We start from the raw sequence: 17500 nt of genomic DNA on the forward strand, positions 1-17500 counted from the left end.
AAATAGTTTTCATTCATACGTAAATTCGAACTAATTACCATCACAACTAGACGCTCCAAACGCGTACACTGGGTTGCCTGTGGTACCTGTTACTCAAAAACAGAAGGAACTGAGTTGGGTGGTATTAAACTGCTGCGTTCCAGGCAATTTTTTCAAGTCGGGGGTCATTAACACCATTTAAGAGGTCACCCAGAAGTCGTACCAGCAGAGGCCCTTTGGCTCACACGTTCATACGACGAAAGAGATCTTTTTCTGATGTTAAAAACCTGGCTACCGGCCTATTAATCATTTGTCAGAAAGGAGAAATTCCTGTTATCTTTAGAAAAAAATAGCCACGCATTGCTTACGTGTGGTAGTGCAGTAACACATGGCTTCATTCCATATTGTCAACTGAGTTGCGTTTTGTCTTCCAGGAGATTCAAGTTGTCTTTGCGTAATATGTAGCTCTAATAGTACACAATATTGTTTTGGTATTGTATATCATTGTAGTGCCATGGTAGAAGTCTTAGGTAAATAGCACCCTGTGAAGACATGTGGTTACTAGCAAAGTACTGAACCCAGAAAAATTGAAGAACATAAAGGGAATCGAGAAACTTTGGCTTCTGGGCTGACATGTTGATCATTTTCAAGTTCCTCACAACTTCTTTTCACCACAAGTTTAAGCTTGCACTCTGAGCATCTGACAGCCAAGAGGTCACTGAAGTTATCCCCTATCCGGCGGGGTTAATATCTGGATGAGTGACCCAAAAAATATACCAGTTTGCAACAGAAGCATAGGACCGAAAATTCTATTGTAACGCTCAAAAATGCGAACTAAGCAAGGTACAGATTTTGTAAGCTTGCTTTATGCAAAACAAGTATTGATGTAAAAGTAAATAAATATTGATACATAGTTTTTAGGAAGAGCAGAAGGGAGTTTTCAGGACGGTCTATCGAAAATAAAATATTTTGCCATCAGCACAAAATTAACTAAATGAAAACAACATTAATTTTGAACCGCGAATATAAAAAGTTACGATCGGCGACAAACATTTTGGGAGATTTTTGCTACGTTCAATTTTGTTAATGCACTTTTGGCTGCACAAGTAAATCGCAAAATCGAAAGTGACATCGAATTCAGCGGGCGCCGTGATCAAGTTACCGCGTCGTGTTTACTCGCGAAAAAGTGAAGCGTCTGTGTCAAATGATGGCAAGATACAAGGTTTTTGTTTTTGTAAGTTTCCTTTTCTTTCAAGTGTTATAAAGTTTGACAAGAAATGTGCGAATCACAATCGCCGAACTCTTGAGGTTGACCATTGTTTGTGCAAAGTCAAAAATTTACTTTCCAAGACGAGGTTATTTATCACCACTTTATTATTCATCAGCGTCACAATTTTTTGCCGATTTTGGCGCTCATTTTGTTGAAACTCAAGCACGCTTCCAACAGACCTGTTTATTTTCCAGTGTCTGACATTTGCAGACTGCAGACCGCAGACTGCCTACAAATAGCACTGATAAACAGTATATAAGTCTAAGCATTCATTTAAAATAGCGCTGATAAACAGTATTTAAGTCCGTTTTAAAACGGTTAGCTTTCAATAATTGTGATTTAGGGTTAGTCTGCAGTCTGCAAATGTCAGACCCCGTTTATTTTCGTGACTTATGCGCTGCTTACAGTGCACAACCACAAAAATCCACCCGTATCACATTTCAACACACGTATGCAAATTTGTTAAGCTCGAAAATTGCACAACGTGATAAATTCACAAAAGGTGGAAATTTCACAAAAATCATTTCCAGCGAAACATTTGAAACAAACAACATATTTGCTATTAGAGGCAAAAAACCGTTCCTATTACAATTTGCGTGCGTGCAACCAAGACACACACTGAATCGGTGTGACAAAGCATATGCAATTAAATAAATTTCTGACAGTTCACATCAAATCCTTTTCGAAAGAACCTTGACCGTAAATAATAAAGCACGAAAGAGACAACAAGCTTTCATTCAAATAATTTTTCACTGTCACATTTCCAATTTTTTTTTACCTTTGCAGAGTTGAGTACAAAATAAATGTAACTTACATGCGACTTCAGTAAACACTGTGACGCATTCAAGGCGTTCGATTCCTTCAATGTTTGTTAAATTCATAAAAGAATTGCCATTTGATTTCAGTGTTGTATATAATACCAAGTTAGTAAAATGTTAGAAACAAAGCTCACTTGATATCCAACGGCGAAAAATGAAATTGTTGTCGAAGATCATCACTCCTCGCTTTAAAGATTCCAGATATTTATTTTTCACCGCCTGACGTTCCATTCTTGAGCTCCATGAGGGTATATTTTGTTTAAAGATCCACTAAAACGCCATTCGCGTTACAATGACTTTCGACGCCATTGAAGGTTAACAAGAATTAGTGAAATTTCCAATTGTTACCGGGAGACTGTGAAGGGTTGAGTACAAATAACACAAATAGCCAGACAACAGAGATCACAGATCCATTTAAGGTGTTCGATTCCTTCTCTGTCTTTGTTGAACCCATACTGAGTTACCAGAGAACTTTTCATTTGTTTTCAGTGTTGTCCATAACAGCACACTTGACAGAATATTAGAAATACAGCTCACTTTGATTTCGGCTCGACGGGCGAAAGATTGTTGTCGAGGTCCATTACTCGTCGCTTTTAAGATTCCAGATATTTATTTTTCACCGCCTGTTTTGTTTATCCAATTGACGTTCCATTCTTGAGCTCTATAATGGTATATTTTGTTTAAAGATGCACTTGAACGCCATTCGCATTACAATGACTTTCGACGCCATTGCAGGTTAACAATTAAATGCAGCAGAGAAATCTACGCATTACCCCGTGCAGTTTGCTGGTCACGCATATGCTCAATCTCACGTGACCCCGTAGTGTCAGCTCCGAAATTACGGGTATACTCGGCCATACCCTACACTATGACTCCAACTAAGGGAATGACACTGAGAACTTGAGGCTCCCTTTCCTTAACCGCGCCTCCGTTATTTTTGTGACTCAAGTTCGGAAGGAAGGATAAGGCAGCAGCTGATGCTGTCCCACGGCTTTTTTTTTTTTTTTTACTTCCCATGGAAATTAATATACAGCTTTGAAACCATAACATGCTATTTGCGCTTTGTCTTTCAGAGAATTTACTTCCTATCAAACAAGATGAAAATTGTGCATTCTTTTGCTATGCTGTTAATCCTGTCCGCTTTTGGGGGCCTCTCTTATGCAGGAACAAAATCCAAATGCGATGTGGTCAGGGCGCTAAGGACTCAAAATGTTCCGGATTCAGATATGAGAGATTGTAAGGAGATTTAATTTCGGTTTTGTAGTTAATAAGACGTTCTTTTCACCCGGCTTGAGTCATGGCCACAACAGTCAGTGATGCAAAGTTTGCCGTCGCGGAACAAATATATATGGCATATGTCTATGACATGTAAATTTCTGGTTATTAATAATAATAATAATAATAATAATAATAATAATGATTATTATTATTATTATTATTATTATTATAATAACAAGGCTAACATATTTACTGCATGGTGACCCAGTAGTTTTCAATCTGGCCCTCAATCCCATCGAATTGGCATTTAGGAATGTTGGTTTTTGAGGAGAGGGGAAAAGCGGAGAACCCGGAGAACAACCTTTCGGAGCAGAGTAAAGAGCCAACAACAAACTTTACCTACATATGGCCACGAGTTCGGGCCACATTGGTGGCCCCTGCTCCCCTAACTATACTGGCAATCATAAACGTCTCACCAACAAAACCCTTCAGGCTCTATTACAACTGAATTAGAGAAAATTCGAAAGTTTAACCCGGTGTAGGGACCTCTATGAAGGTTTTTGTTTTGCTAGTGGGTATTATTTTACCCTTTTGTTTCCTTCGTTTGGCGTCATTCGTAAGTTCAAAGTAGATACTTATGCCAATGATTAGCCGAACTCTACGCTGATGAAGGCATTAGCCACCTCTTTCGAATTTTCTTATCCATTGTTTATAATTGGGATAAAATCAAAGTTGCACGACTGGAACTAGCCTCCTTCGCAACCATTCTTAGTGTCGCTCCTGTTTTCCCTCTCCACAAATATCTGCTGAACTAAGCAGATCATGTCAATCCCATTTTTTATATATGAACCAACCAAGCTTTAAGAAAAGGCAAGGCAAACATATTTGTTGGGTAGATCCTCCAGGCAATTTGCATTGTCGAGTTGTTTCTTGCAAAAAGAAAATTGTATCGTCAGAGGGGTTCTTACTTAAACGTCCCGAAATTCGGATTACATAAATTTGCCTGCGTCCTAAACAATGTAATTTATCACTCTCTCGAAAACTTTTGAAAAGACCATCTTTCCAGAATAATTGTTCACTGCTTCAAAAAATGAGGCAGCTATTACAATGTCTCCTGGGATTGGCTCAGAAAAATAAATGGCTACCTTCAATTCTTAAAGGGAAAGGGTTCCATTAACATTTTTCTATATTGCTTTCAAGTTAAATTATACATTAACGTTGTAAATTTTCTACGATCAATGATCGATCATATTTGAGTTATGTCTAAATGCAGGGTTGTGTTTGGTCCAACACGAGAGTGGCTACCGGTATAATGCCTTCAACGATAACGGCTGGTCACAGGACCTTGGGATATTTCAGATCAATAATCACTACTGGTGCGGAAAGGGAAACGTGAAATACAGTGCGTGTTGGCGTATACTAACCCACGGCTGTGGTGTCAGCAACTGTAATGGTAAGAGGAGGATAAATTATTCTGTCGAGTACTAAGAAGTGCATTAGATTGTGTTCCTATGGCTCTGGTGGGGTCCGCAGCACAGTCACAAATAAGTAAATCTAAGAATACTCGTTCCCTTGAAAATGAGTGATTATGAATGTGTTGATAAATCCCTGAATGCACTATAACGGAGTCACACGTGACATAGCCACTAAAGGCCGCTGCACACTAGCCGATTTTTGCCGTAGAACTGCAGATTTTTTATCGGGGTCAAAGTGGGTTAAAATTTGTCGGGCCATCAGCTGGCCGCGCACTAGCCGTATTTTTGTCGGCACTAGCCGCGTGGGAGCTTGGCACCGACTCATCCAAAAGGAAGATGGCGCCATGTTGAAAAAGCGCTTGCTCTCATAATGCTTCCTAATTGGTTGCAGAGCGAGCGAGCCCCACCATTTGTCTTAGTCTTTTTCTGATCTAGCGCTGTCAGATACCGCCCGACAAGCCCCGATCTTGTCGCAGACTTGTCTAAATTCACCGTACTCTAGCTGACAAGTCAAGATTTCTCGTCGCCCCACAAAAAATCGGCTAGCGTGCGACGGACTTAAAGTGCCGGGTCAAGATCTTAAAACTAAAAGGAGGCTACGGGTAGCCTACACTTTGTTCGAAGGATTTTTAGCCAATTTCCTTTAAAGTTTACAGTATTTCAGTATTTTTTTGTATTAAAATATAGTGATCAACATCCACTTTCAATTCCGTAGTTCGAAGTCCAATGTCCACATTCTGCGACCCACTGATAGGGTTAAGTGAGATGTAGAGTACTTGGTTACATTTAAAGCTGTAGTTAACGGCGTTGATTCCAATCAAAACCAGTAAACAGATGCTTTACAAGTTTCTACAATGGGCGGGCGGATTATCAAATTATGTAATTAGCCCGGTAAGATGTGTTACCGAGTTTTACGATGACCGGACATCAATGAAAACACAAAACATCTGTTGCGTGGTCGTCTCTGGTTTAGTGGTAATCGCGATTGCCTCTGAATGAGAAGATACCGAGTTCGAATCCTATTTGGGCTGCCTTTTCTGAAAAGAATCAACTAGGCAAAGAAATTTTACGCATGCGCAGCCAAATCGCGACCCCCACCCCCTCCCCACCTCAAGAAAAGTCCAAAGTGTCCAAAAACGGAGCCGAATGCTATACTTTTTTCTTCGAACAAAATAACTAAACGCTCCGTGAGCGTACACTGGGTTGCCTGTGGTACATGTTACACAAAAACAGGACACTGAGTTGGGTGGTATTGAAGGGGCTGACACTGGATTTTCCCATGGGTAATGTTGGCTGGGCTAATCTGAAAATAAAAAATAAAAAAGTCTAGGAATCCAAGGTACTCCCGGTAACTTCCCCTATGGAAGAAACAGGCCAGGGGATCGAGCTTGAAGGCGGCATACCGTACTGTCATCATCCCCCAGAGCTGCTCAGTCCGGAAACCAAATACCGCTTATTTTTGAAATAGCTTCTTGTTTGTAAAAATAATTGATGCATAAATTAAATTTGATCAAGAACTTAAAAATTCACCTAATTGCTCAGTTGATAAGCTTAAAGAAAAATATTGTTGGCTTCCCAAATAAACTTCATTAGTATATACTCACTCAGTGATCTTGGTGTTTCAAGCAATCTGATTGGTTCGCTATCTCGGAGTAATTGAGCATATATTCACTCCCTAAAAAGTCAACAATAGACCATTTTACGGATACGGCGGCCATTTTGAAATCTATTGTTTCAAATAGCTATTATGGGATTACAAGGGGGCAAATTAGTATTCAATTTTCCTATTAGAATACCATAATAGCTATTTGAAACAATGGATTTGAAAATGGCCGCCGTATACGTAAAATGGTCTATGCGAGATCCAAACAAAACAAAATGGCCGGCGTAAAGTCGCGTTTTGCCAGCGTTTCTGAATCGGAAATATTAAGAATACAGGATAATGCTGTACCAGAGAATACAAAGAGGGCCACAAATTTGGGCCGAAAGTTTTCAAAGGTAAGAGAAGACTTCATATTTTTGACAACAAGTGTTTGACTTCGTTTTTCCAGATGATTATTAGTGCTAAAAATTAAGCAATCCTCACGCCAACAGTTTGTTTCACTTGGAGTCAGTTCTATTTTGTACGCTGGTTTTCCCAGGAAGACGAATTTGAAATCAAGGAGATGAAAAAGGAGGAATTTTAAAAAGGGTTTAAGAAAGTTCTACTTAGCTGCAAGAAAACAAGACGGGTTATATTACAACAAAGCAATGCTCACCTCTCAGAGGCGCTGTTGACAGTGAAATTGTTTTAACATTGTCAAACTGAGATTGCTGATTTCAACGGTTATAAATCACCATTTTGCTAGTTTGTGACTAGGATTTTAACGAAGGCTGTTTTATAGATTTGTCTGTAAACACTTTCGCGCATGCTTTGTACCACTTGCACTTTTTCCACGCATTAATTGAGATGTCAATTAAATCGACTTTGAATGGTTTTCTTCTGCATTCTGTTTTCATAACCATTTTACAGTTCTGTTCTCAGTTACCAGGCCTTTGAATAAAAGCGAGGCTGGAGTTGACCTTGTTTTGATGCAAACCTCACTGCTTTTCTTATGTAAATAGAAACTAGTTAGCATTACAATATGATTTACATAATAAAAGTAATAAGATTTGTATCAAAGCAAGGTAACCTCCAGCCTCGCTATTATTCAAAGGCCTGGTAACTGAGCACAGAACTGTAAAATGGTCTATTATGTTACACAACGCGATTCGAACACGATCAATCCACAAATTTAAAGACAGAAAAATCTCACATAAATCTTTTCCAGCCAAAAATTTCATTGAAACAAACAACACATTTGCTATTAGTGGGTAGAAAAAAACTTCCCATTTCATCTCGGGCGTGCAAGCGAGCAACACACTCCGTGTCAAAAACCGAGGGTTGTCCAATACACCTAAATAGATACGAGTTGTAAAAAAGCTGTGCAGTTGGTATCGAATCGTTGATTCGGAGTAGATGGACATTTGTTGATAAGACCCGTTGTCGAATGGAGAAATGCATCTCATTATGGGGACTTGGAATATTTCTAACACACTGTAGGGCAAAAAACCCTTCTCCCAGTTGTCGATTCGTTCGATTCGTACGAATCGTGCTCATGTGATACGACCCGTTGTCGAATGGAGACATGCATGTCATTAGCGGGACTTAGAATATGTCCAACACGCTGTATGCTGAGAGACGCTTGTCCGAGTCGTCGATTCGTTCGATTCGTACGAATCGTGCCCATACGATACGAATCACATGGGGTTCCGTTGTCCGATTCCGTTGTCGAATGGAGAAATACATCTCATTAGCGGGACTTAGAGGCTTGTTCGAGATGTCGATTCGTTTGAGTCGTATCTTGTAGAAAGATTTGGAGGATGTTGTTCAACGGCGGCCATGTGAGTCCCCTGTGTTCACAATTCAGACAATTACTTTGGTGGTAAGGTATATTAACGTCACATGAGTTTGGATCTACCTCTTTATTGCTATCAAGCGCGAGGAATGCACTTCTACCTTGGAAGTTCAGGGCCTTCATTTCCTATTGTTTAGTAACGCTTGATCGTCTGCGACAGAAAGTGCTGTGGAAGGCAAAGCCTTTGGTAGGAAAATGTTTGCCCTTGAGACTGATAGTGCATAGCTTATTAACCGATCAGCGTGTTTTTGCGTTAAAACTGAGACAAGAATTTGCGCGAATATAATGTATGTTTTCTGTTTTGGTTGAGTTATTTTGGTATTTTTCGATGTTTGCTAATTTTAAGTATGCGAATTATTGAGCCAACGAAAGGGGCATTGCTACATAACAATTCTTGAATTGTCAGGCGTAATATCTAGTTAAGTGTGAGTTTAAAGTCCAAATTCCCGGAAATATCTCCTTTCTTATATGATCTTCCAGGGGCACCCAACGAGAATATAGTTCAAGACCACTTAAACATAGCATTGTTAAACGCATTTTAGTATTTGAACGGTAGATATAGGCATATTTTTATCCCCTAAAATTTTTTTATCTGTTCGGATTCCCTAGCTGAAAGTCTAGTGATCCGAAAATCATAGCGATCAAAACTTACTTTTTCCAAACTTTTAGCCAGAAAAAAGGGTCCCGAAAATTCTAGGTAACCTTTTTAGGGTAAAAATCCATTAAAAATGGGGAATTATGCTATTTTTCAGATGTTAGAAAATCCTGGGAGTGACAGGCAAGCAAGAAATTTTACAACAAGTGATCCGAAAATTCTAGATCTCAAATCGTTTTCCGAACAGATAATTTCCGAAAATTGACGTTGGGTGCCCCTGATTTTCTGGAAATAATAACAGCAACTATTCGACTGGATTAGCAAGTGATTACTTAGGATTGCAGGCCAACTTCAGATTTTTCACCGAAACGAGGTATCGCTCATATGCGATATGTCACGGTTAAATAAAATTACATACTTACTTACTTACTTACTTACTTACTTACTTACTTACTTACCTACCTACCTACCTACCTACCTACCTACCTACCTACCCACCCACCTACCTACCCAGCTACCTACCTACCTACCTACCTACCTACCTACCTACTTACTTACTTACTTACTTACTTACTTACTTACTTACTTACTTACTTACTTACTTACTTACTTACTTACATGTCATTCTGGTTTACTGTGAAACGTCAGTTGTATCCTTATGGTTGCGCTTTTGCAGAGCAAAGTGGTTAATGATTTGAAAACCGGGAACTATAAGGAGAACGAATAAGGTAGTTCTTTTGCAGTAGTTGTCGAGGGGTTGGTATCTTAGTGAATGCTTTTTACTGAGGAACTCAGGGAACTGTTATGTAAGGTATTGTATTTCGGAACGGTGAAATTTTCTTTACTAAAGCCATGTTCGTTGTAATTTCGATGTGATAAGGAATCATTGTATACGTTGTTTTTTTTGCAGCGGTCGCCTCGTTGGTTTCTTTTCTGTTGTTATAATCTTCCCATTGCTTTTTGCTGAAAACAAGAAAAAGAGAAAGTCTTGCCATGTTTAAAAGTTCTGTCCTTGCATCTTAGATGAACTCCGTAATAACTTAAGTTTTGTGGGCCCATTTACCTTACTAGGGCCAACGCTCGCATGGGATAGCTTGGGAATTTCTCCGCAATATTTCCGTAGCAATGTTCAAATCCTACTTAGGTCATTTTTTAATAACTTACTGTAGCTCATTTTTCTTGTAACATTTCATTGAATGATGAAATTCACTCAAAATTCGCAAAAAGCGTGAGTTTCGTGTAAACAATCTTCGCACTAGCAAGTCGTAGCAATAAAATTGGATTAACACTACAATGACAAAATCATTTGTCAAAAAAATAAAATTCCTGGCTTTTCGCGTATCACATTTCAACGCAAGTATGCAAATTTGTTAATTCATTTTCACCGCGTCCTGATTGCCGCGAAATTTTTCTTCTTTCAAATATTAACAAAAATATTATTTCTCGTCAAGCGTTGCATCTTTTATGTTCAAATAACCCCTAAAAGTAAAGACATTTTAACGATTTATCCATGGATATATTTCATAATTATTATCTGTCAAAATTTGCACAACAATCAAATCACAAAATAGCAACGCACGCAACAAATTCAGTCGTATTTACCTCTTCGTCGAATTTTCATACTTAACACAGGAATTTTTAGTTATCGTGAAAATCTTTCTGTATTCTTTAGCAGTCATGTCAAAAGAGCAAGTGGATGTTATGCATAACAGGGCAACATCGGGCAACAAAACAAGCTGCCAACACGCTCCGTGTCAAAATGCAACTAAATAAATTTCCCACCAGTGTTTAGCATTAAACCCTTTACTTGAATTATCAAGCAAAAAATGCGCCACAAGCTTTCTTTCAAATAATTTTTGACTAACAAGAATTAGTGAAATTTCCTATTGTTACCGGAAGACTGTTGTTCAATTCCTTCTGTCTTTGGTTAACCCATAAGTTGCCAGAGAACTTTTCCATTTGATTTCAGTGTCGTACAAAACACCACACACTTGGTACAATATAAGAACTACAGCTCACTTTGATTACGGCTCAACGGGCGAAAGATTGTGATCGAAGTCCATTACTCGTCGTTTTTAAGATTCCAGACATTCACTTTTCACCGCATGGCTTGTTTATCCAATTTACGTTCCATTCTTTAAATCCATAAGGGTACATTTTCTTTAAAGATCCTCCAAAACGCCATTTGCGTTTCAATCTTCGACCCATAAGTTACCAGAAGTGCCATACTGACAACCCAGTAATAAGTCACGACATCCATTTCTTTGTGGCACCGGCTCTTAGAAAGCTTTTACAACGTGTGATCGTGTTATACACACTTCCCCTGTTTTTTCGTTGACACAGGCTTTTAGAACGAGGCATACACACTTTCCCTTCTTTGTTTGTCGGCTCCGAGGTATACACACTTTCACTTGACGGCAAGGGTTCTTAGAACGAATTATACACACTTTCCCTTGTTTGCTTGTCGGCACAGGCTCCGAGGTATACACAGTTTCGCTTGTCGGCACAGGCTTTTAGAACGTGGCGTGCACACTTTCCCTTATTTGTTTGTCAGCGCAAGCTGCGAGGTATACACACTTTGGCTTGACGGCATGGGTTCTTAGAACGATGCATACACAATTTCCCTTGTTTGTTTGTCGGCCCAGGCTCCGAGGTATACACACTTTCGCTTGTCGGCACAGGCTTTTCGAACGAGGCGTGCACACTTTCCTTGCGTTCCTGTAAATCTTTGACGGCATGGGTTTTTAGTACGACGGCATACACACATTGTCTCGTTTGTTTTGGTATGCGGTTCATTTTTTTCATTTTTATGTACGTGTTATACACACTTCCCCTGTTTGTTCGTCGGCACAGGCTTTTAGAACAAGGCATACACACTTTCCCTTGATTGTTTGTCAGCGCAGGCTTCCAGGTATACACACTTTCGCTTGACGGCATGGGTTCTTAAAACGATGCATACACACTTTCCCTTGTTTGTTTGTCGGCGCAGGCTCCGAGGTATACACACTCTCGCTTGTCGGCACAGGCTTTTCGAACGAGGCGTGCAAATTTTCCTTGCGTTCCTGTAAACCTTTGACGGCATGGATTTTTAGAACGACGCATACACACATAGTCTCGTTTGTTTTGGTATGTGGTTCAGTGTACTCATGTTTATGGACAACAGCTCATTCACAAATTGGACCGCGACGCATACACACATTAACAGGCATAAAAATTAGCAACTACATGCAATAGTCGAATCGACACGGGTCGTAAAAGCGTTTCACGAATCGTACGGATTGATCGATTCATGGGGACAGCTGTGCGACGGTATTATCTAATGAGATGCATTTTTCGGGTTGACAGATCGTGTATTCGGGTCGTTTCACGTAGTGAATATAGGACATGCATGGAGCTTTCCTAGAATAATGAAGTAATAAATGGACGACAAGCTTTCTTTCAAATAATTTTCGACTAACACGAATTAGTCAAATCTCCAATCGTTTTCTACCTGAAGACTGTGTAGACTTCGAGCAGTCCCTTCATAAATCAATCGAGTGACCCGCTTTTTTGAGGCAGTCTTGTTTTGCCACGCAAACAAGTAAAATGACCGAGGGAGGCTTGGGAAGAGAATAAAAAGAAGGGACCGCACCCGTTGCTGTAACTGACGCGTTCAGAATGACCAAAACTGTTAATCTAATTAGTGAAAGTGATATGACGGATGGTTCCGCCTTTTTTATTGCTAATGTAAATAAACACTCAAAATAACCTTAATAACGGCGAGGGAATACTTATATGCACGTCGAAGTCTATCAACTACTCGGAAAGGAAACCGCAGAAAAACTGCTATATTTACTTTGAATTTAATGAGCGACACTCCAAAGAAGCCCGGTAAAAAGAACGGTAGAAAAGCTAAGTAGAGAGAGGCGTCAGATTTTTGCCTGATTTGCATAATAACTGTTAAATTGAATGTGGGAGTGTTCTGGCAAGTTTCGACGGTGTGATGTTCGTCCACAACTATCAAGGACAAATTCTTGTGCGGCGGTTTTGAACGGACGACTCGTCAATCATAAAATCTGAAGTCAAAAGACAGAGCTTGTTCTGCTGAAATAATGATTCAATACTCGTTTGAAGCCATTTCCTTTAACAAATTCCCCTTCTCGAAGGCAACTACCCACAGGTAATCGTTCGACCGAATCTGGTCTTCGGTGTTGCTGCAACGAGGAACGACTACATGTACCACGATCGGATGGCGTTTGATTTGGGTCACCCGTAGACGAGATATGTCCAGGTTTAAACGCAAATGCGAAAATTGCGAAATTTGCCAGGTCAAACTAAGGTATATGAGCTGATAATCGAGATTGAGTGAACCAGTCACGAGAAATGCATTAGCCGAAAATGAAAATTTAATAAATATAAATAGCCAGACAACAGAGATCCGAGTTTAGAAAACACATATCCACTCAAGGTCTTCGCTTCCTTCTCTGAGTTTGTTGAACCGATATCCAACCAGGAAAAGTTACCACAAGATTTGCTATTTGGTTTCAGTGTATAACACGACAGTAGGTAAAATATCAGTATTACAGCTCTTTTTGATATGCGACGCCTCGTATATCTCTCAGGGAAGAAATTTAGCTTTGTGTTTTCATTGCAGACTTTATGGACTCCGACATCTCTGATGATACAGAATGTGCCGTCAAAATCAAGAACTGTTCACGTGACGGATTCTCCAGATGGTGAGTCACTAGTCAGCAAATGATGACTTCTGGATCGTGAATTTACAACAAAGTGCGAGAGATGCAATAAGGCCAGTTTCAGACAAGCTTGTTTTAATTTATTCCGTGATGCAATCTTTTACTGCGAAAACAAAAGATCTCTCATTAGCTCCTTTTGTTCGTCCACCTGCAATTGTACATTGCAGCATTATTATCTGTGTCTCTAGAGATTGGCTTCAAACCAACTCAGTATAGTCTGATGTAGTTACTGTTACTACAATGTAGTTGTTTTCTGAGAGAAAGTGGAATGCTTCGAGGCTCAGTTTCAATGTAAATAACAAAACAGAAAATGTAGGGAGCGTAGGTGTAACGAATCCTTAATAACACGATAACGACACAGAATTAAGGGATGGTCGCCACGTTGAATCGTCTCCACAACTCGTACGCCGTTCCGTTCACGGCATACAGTAAATGGAATTTCCTTTTTATGCAAGGGCCAGCTGAACAAAGTAAATAAATCAATAAATAAAACAATATCTATATCATCACAGCCGTACAGCCAACCTCGTATCATTATTTTGCTTTTTGTAAACGGAAACCAGGTCTTATTCAAATTTGTAGGCTACCAGCTGTCAATTTTATTGAATTCACAACTGCAAGAGTTCGCACTGGGCTAGAACTTACACAAAGCATTCCCAACATTTTACAAACGGCATCTCGTTGACGAAACTACCGGTAATAGGACAGCAAATCAACGACAGAGCTTCAGACATGAACGGATTAAAATGCACCAATTTCTGTTTTCACGGGCAACAACACCACCGATTAGTGGAAAGAAGATTAAACGTAACGTCCTAACTGACCAATCAGGTCAGAGACCAGGAACTTGTACAGCTCAACGACATAGCAAACAAATCATTTGAAGATGACTTACGTTCATGTTGTCGAAAGCTCAGCAACAGTCCTTCTGAGGACTATAGCGATATTTCTCGTTACGTCACCGATTGCTATTAATATGCCAACCAGAAGCTAATTGGCTGTTGAAACAATAACTTCTTTTGCTCCATGGTTGGCAAATTTCAGTATCAAAAAAAATGTTTGTAAAGAAGAAATATCGCTATTCTCTAATCCGTACGACCTCACTACATGAAGTTTTGAAGAACGCTTTTTTTTTTCCAAGGGGGCACGGTATCGAATCCTGTTTTTTTTTTTTTTTTACACCGAATCCGTTTACATACAAGAGTTAGTTTCAAAACAGGAATTCAAACAAAAATTTTTCTCTCGGAAACATTCAGTTTATAAGTCGCTTACTGCTTTCGCTATCAAGTGCGATACAAGTAAACAATTATAAAAGTGATTTCAGAGAGGGAGAGAAAGAGTTGGGGGGAGAGGGGGGGCGGTGGAGAGAAAGAGGAAAAAAATAAAAGTCATTTACCAGCGAAGGGTCGGTCCGTATAGCAAAAACTGGGACCTCGGTCTTGAAAAAGCTGCCCCCGGTCTGTGCATGCGGCCTCCGGCGGCATTTTCAAGAAGTAGGTCACAGTTCTTGCACCTCGCGGTGCAGAGAAGAGAACCAACAAACTCAACCCACATATGACGCCGAGTCTGGGAATCGAACACGGGTCACATTGGTGGGAGACGAGTGCTCTCATCACTGCAACATCTCTGCACCCAGTCCAGAAATAAATTTATTGAAATAAAAGAAGCAAAAAAAAACAAAGAACGTTGCTCAGTTTTAAACCAGAGTATGGTTCACTATGTTTTGTCTGCTGAGACAAGAGGACCGTAAAATTCTTCGTAAAATTTATGTCCATCGCTACTAAAGTTCATCGATTTAAAGTAAGGGTCTTTCCATTTTTTTGTCATGCACAATTGCATGAACCCGTCCTTTCAATGATGAATTCAGCATTTAAAATTGCCATCATAACCACTTAAGTCATAAAAATGAGCGATAAAAAAGAAGAACAACAACGTTTGGACCCTTTCACGGTCATTTTCAAGTTCATGGATAAAAATTTCCGCATCTATACAAAAAAAAATTCTATACAAAAATTTCCGCATCTATACAATTTCTGAAACAATGGGATGAAAGGTAAAAAGCTAAACATTTACATACGAACAATAAAAATAGCAGAATGCGAAAATGATCTCCAAATAAGAGGTGAAGAAAATGAAAACTAAAAGTGGTTTTCACGTTACGTCATCGCCGTCATGTTGGTTGGACGAAAACAAAAGATCTCTCATTAGTTCCGTTTGTTCGTCAACCAGCAATTGTACATTGAAGCATTGTTATCTTTGTTTCAAAGGATTGGTTGCAAGCCACCTATTAGAAGTATTAAGCAAACAACTTTGCGCGGATGGAAACACTCTGTTTGTTTAATTTTGGCTTAACTCTTTTTCCTACTTTCCCATTCGCAAGAAAAGGTCCCGAATAAAGAACATTTCAAAAATCAAGCACCCGATCCTAAAGTTTTTCGCGATTTCATGTGGCTCGTTTCCATGTTGTTCCTTTGCACGGTTGCCGATTACCGATCGTTTGTGTTACTCCACACGTCGATGTAGGTGTCGGATTGTAAAGCCGACATAAGCTGCATCACACAGATCACACTTTAAAATGTTACTATTACCAAAAAAATCAATTGTCATTTTTCTTTAGATTATGCTAACTAAACAGTAAGTGACCCTAGTTTTAACCCTTGATTTCAAAAGGAGGCCTGTTTATTTTAACTGGAATTTTCCTATTTAATGGTCCGCCATTACTAACTTTAAATTCTTGAGAGGGCTGGATCGAGGAGAAAATGACATCAAAGACTGAATAGTTTAAGAATGCAATGCGTGTGTACGCGGCTGAATTAATAAGCAGCAAGGGAGATTCGGGCTTTCAGACTTTTAACTCGTGTTTTGCATATATAATAAGTAGTGTTTACACGCTGAGATTTTAAGCTAGTGAGTCACTTTTTCCTAGATCCAGCACTCTGAGGTCCAATCGGTCAGTTTTGAACGTGAGTAATGGCGGACTGTGAAATCCAAAAATTACACTCAAAGCAAACAGCCAATGGATAAAAATCAAAGCTCAAAATTTTCCCAATCAAGCGTTCAGCAATCATATCTTTCAAAATCTGAAGACAAAAAGAAAGTGATTTTTTGATCATAGTAGCACTTTAAAGAAATATACAACGTTTTGCTCATTGACAGAGTGATTCCAACCGCGCAAAGCTGTTTCCTCAACACTCCTAATAGTTTTCATTCTCTCCACCTCTTATTTGCACTTGACGTATGTGACTGAGAACATACATGAAGTGGTTCAGATACGTCACATACCTATGTGACGTAATAAATGGCTGACCATAGGTCTCTTATGATTGGCTATTGTGAAAACACCCAGTAAAGCCCCCCTGCGAGATGCTTCTAAAAATAGAAAGATACTGGAAAGGGTTGACTCAGAGGGTTAATATGGAAGATGGAGGCTCCGGCTAATGGGCTCCTGTAAGATTTCGTTATAAAATAAAATGTAAAGAACAATTTCCTGCACTGATTATTTACAAGAATAGCCTGGGACCACGCTCCGCAGATAAATTATGGAGCGAAAAGGAACGTGGCGAAAGATAAATTGGCTAGCGAAGCGAGCCGATCGGGGAAATTGGGGAGGCTCCCCAAGACCCCCCGGTCGGCTCGCCACGATCGCCAATTTATTTTTCGCCACGTTCCTTTTCGCTCCATAACCCCAACTGCGGAGCGTGGTCCCAGGCTATGAAGAGAAACGAAACCATTTCCACAACTTGAAAGTCACAGTACAATTCACCTATTACTGACAAAGCGTTTGACTGAAAAGTACACAGACCGGGACCATTTCGGACTTTTGACTACCAATCAACAACAATGCAAGAGAAGTTATTTTTTATAAGATAGAACAGTTTTTTCGTCATATTAAGACAGCATGCTGTTATCCCCAACCGACCACGATTACTCTTTTTTAATGTCCTTGCAGGGCCGCGTGGAGGAAACACTGCCGAG

The 17500-nt window shown here is 39.6% G+C and overlaps 2 protein-coding genes across 5 annotated transcripts in view; one reads left to right on the forward strand and one right to left on the reverse strand.

The window, feature by feature from the left end:
* Positions 1-17500, forward strand: part of LOC138045548 (lysozyme C-like) — a 91353-nt gene that overhangs the window by 73580 nt on the left and 273 nt on the right. For all 4 annotated transcript variants that reach the window (XM_068892094.1, XM_068892093.1, XM_068892091.1 and 1 more), the window contains 4 exons: positions 3141-3303; positions 4559-4738; positions 13426-13507; positions 17475-17500. The exon at positions 17475-17500 is cut by the window's right edge and continues 273 nt beyond it. In XM_068892094.1, the coding sequence (XP_068748195.1) occupies positions 3165-3303; positions 4559-4738; positions 13426-13507; positions 17475-17500 (427 nt within the window). In that variant the 5' untranslated portion in view covers positions 3141-3164. The remainder of the gene's footprint in view (positions 1-3140; positions 3304-4558; positions 4739-13425; positions 13508-17474) is intronic.
* Positions 1-17500, reverse strand: part of LOC138045547 (ATP-dependent RNA helicase DDX55-like) — an 89100-nt gene that overhangs the window by 28664 nt on the left and 42936 nt on the right. The gene's annotated exons all lie outside the window — the stretch shown is intronic.

The sequence above is a fragment of the Montipora capricornis genome, chromosome 4 (assembly GCF_036669925.1).
Source record: "Montipora capricornis isolate CH-2021 chromosome 4, ASM3666992v2, whole genome shotgun sequence".
Classification (NCBI taxonomy): domain Eukaryota; kingdom Metazoa; phylum Cnidaria; class Anthozoa; order Scleractinia; family Acroporidae; genus Montipora; species Montipora capricornis.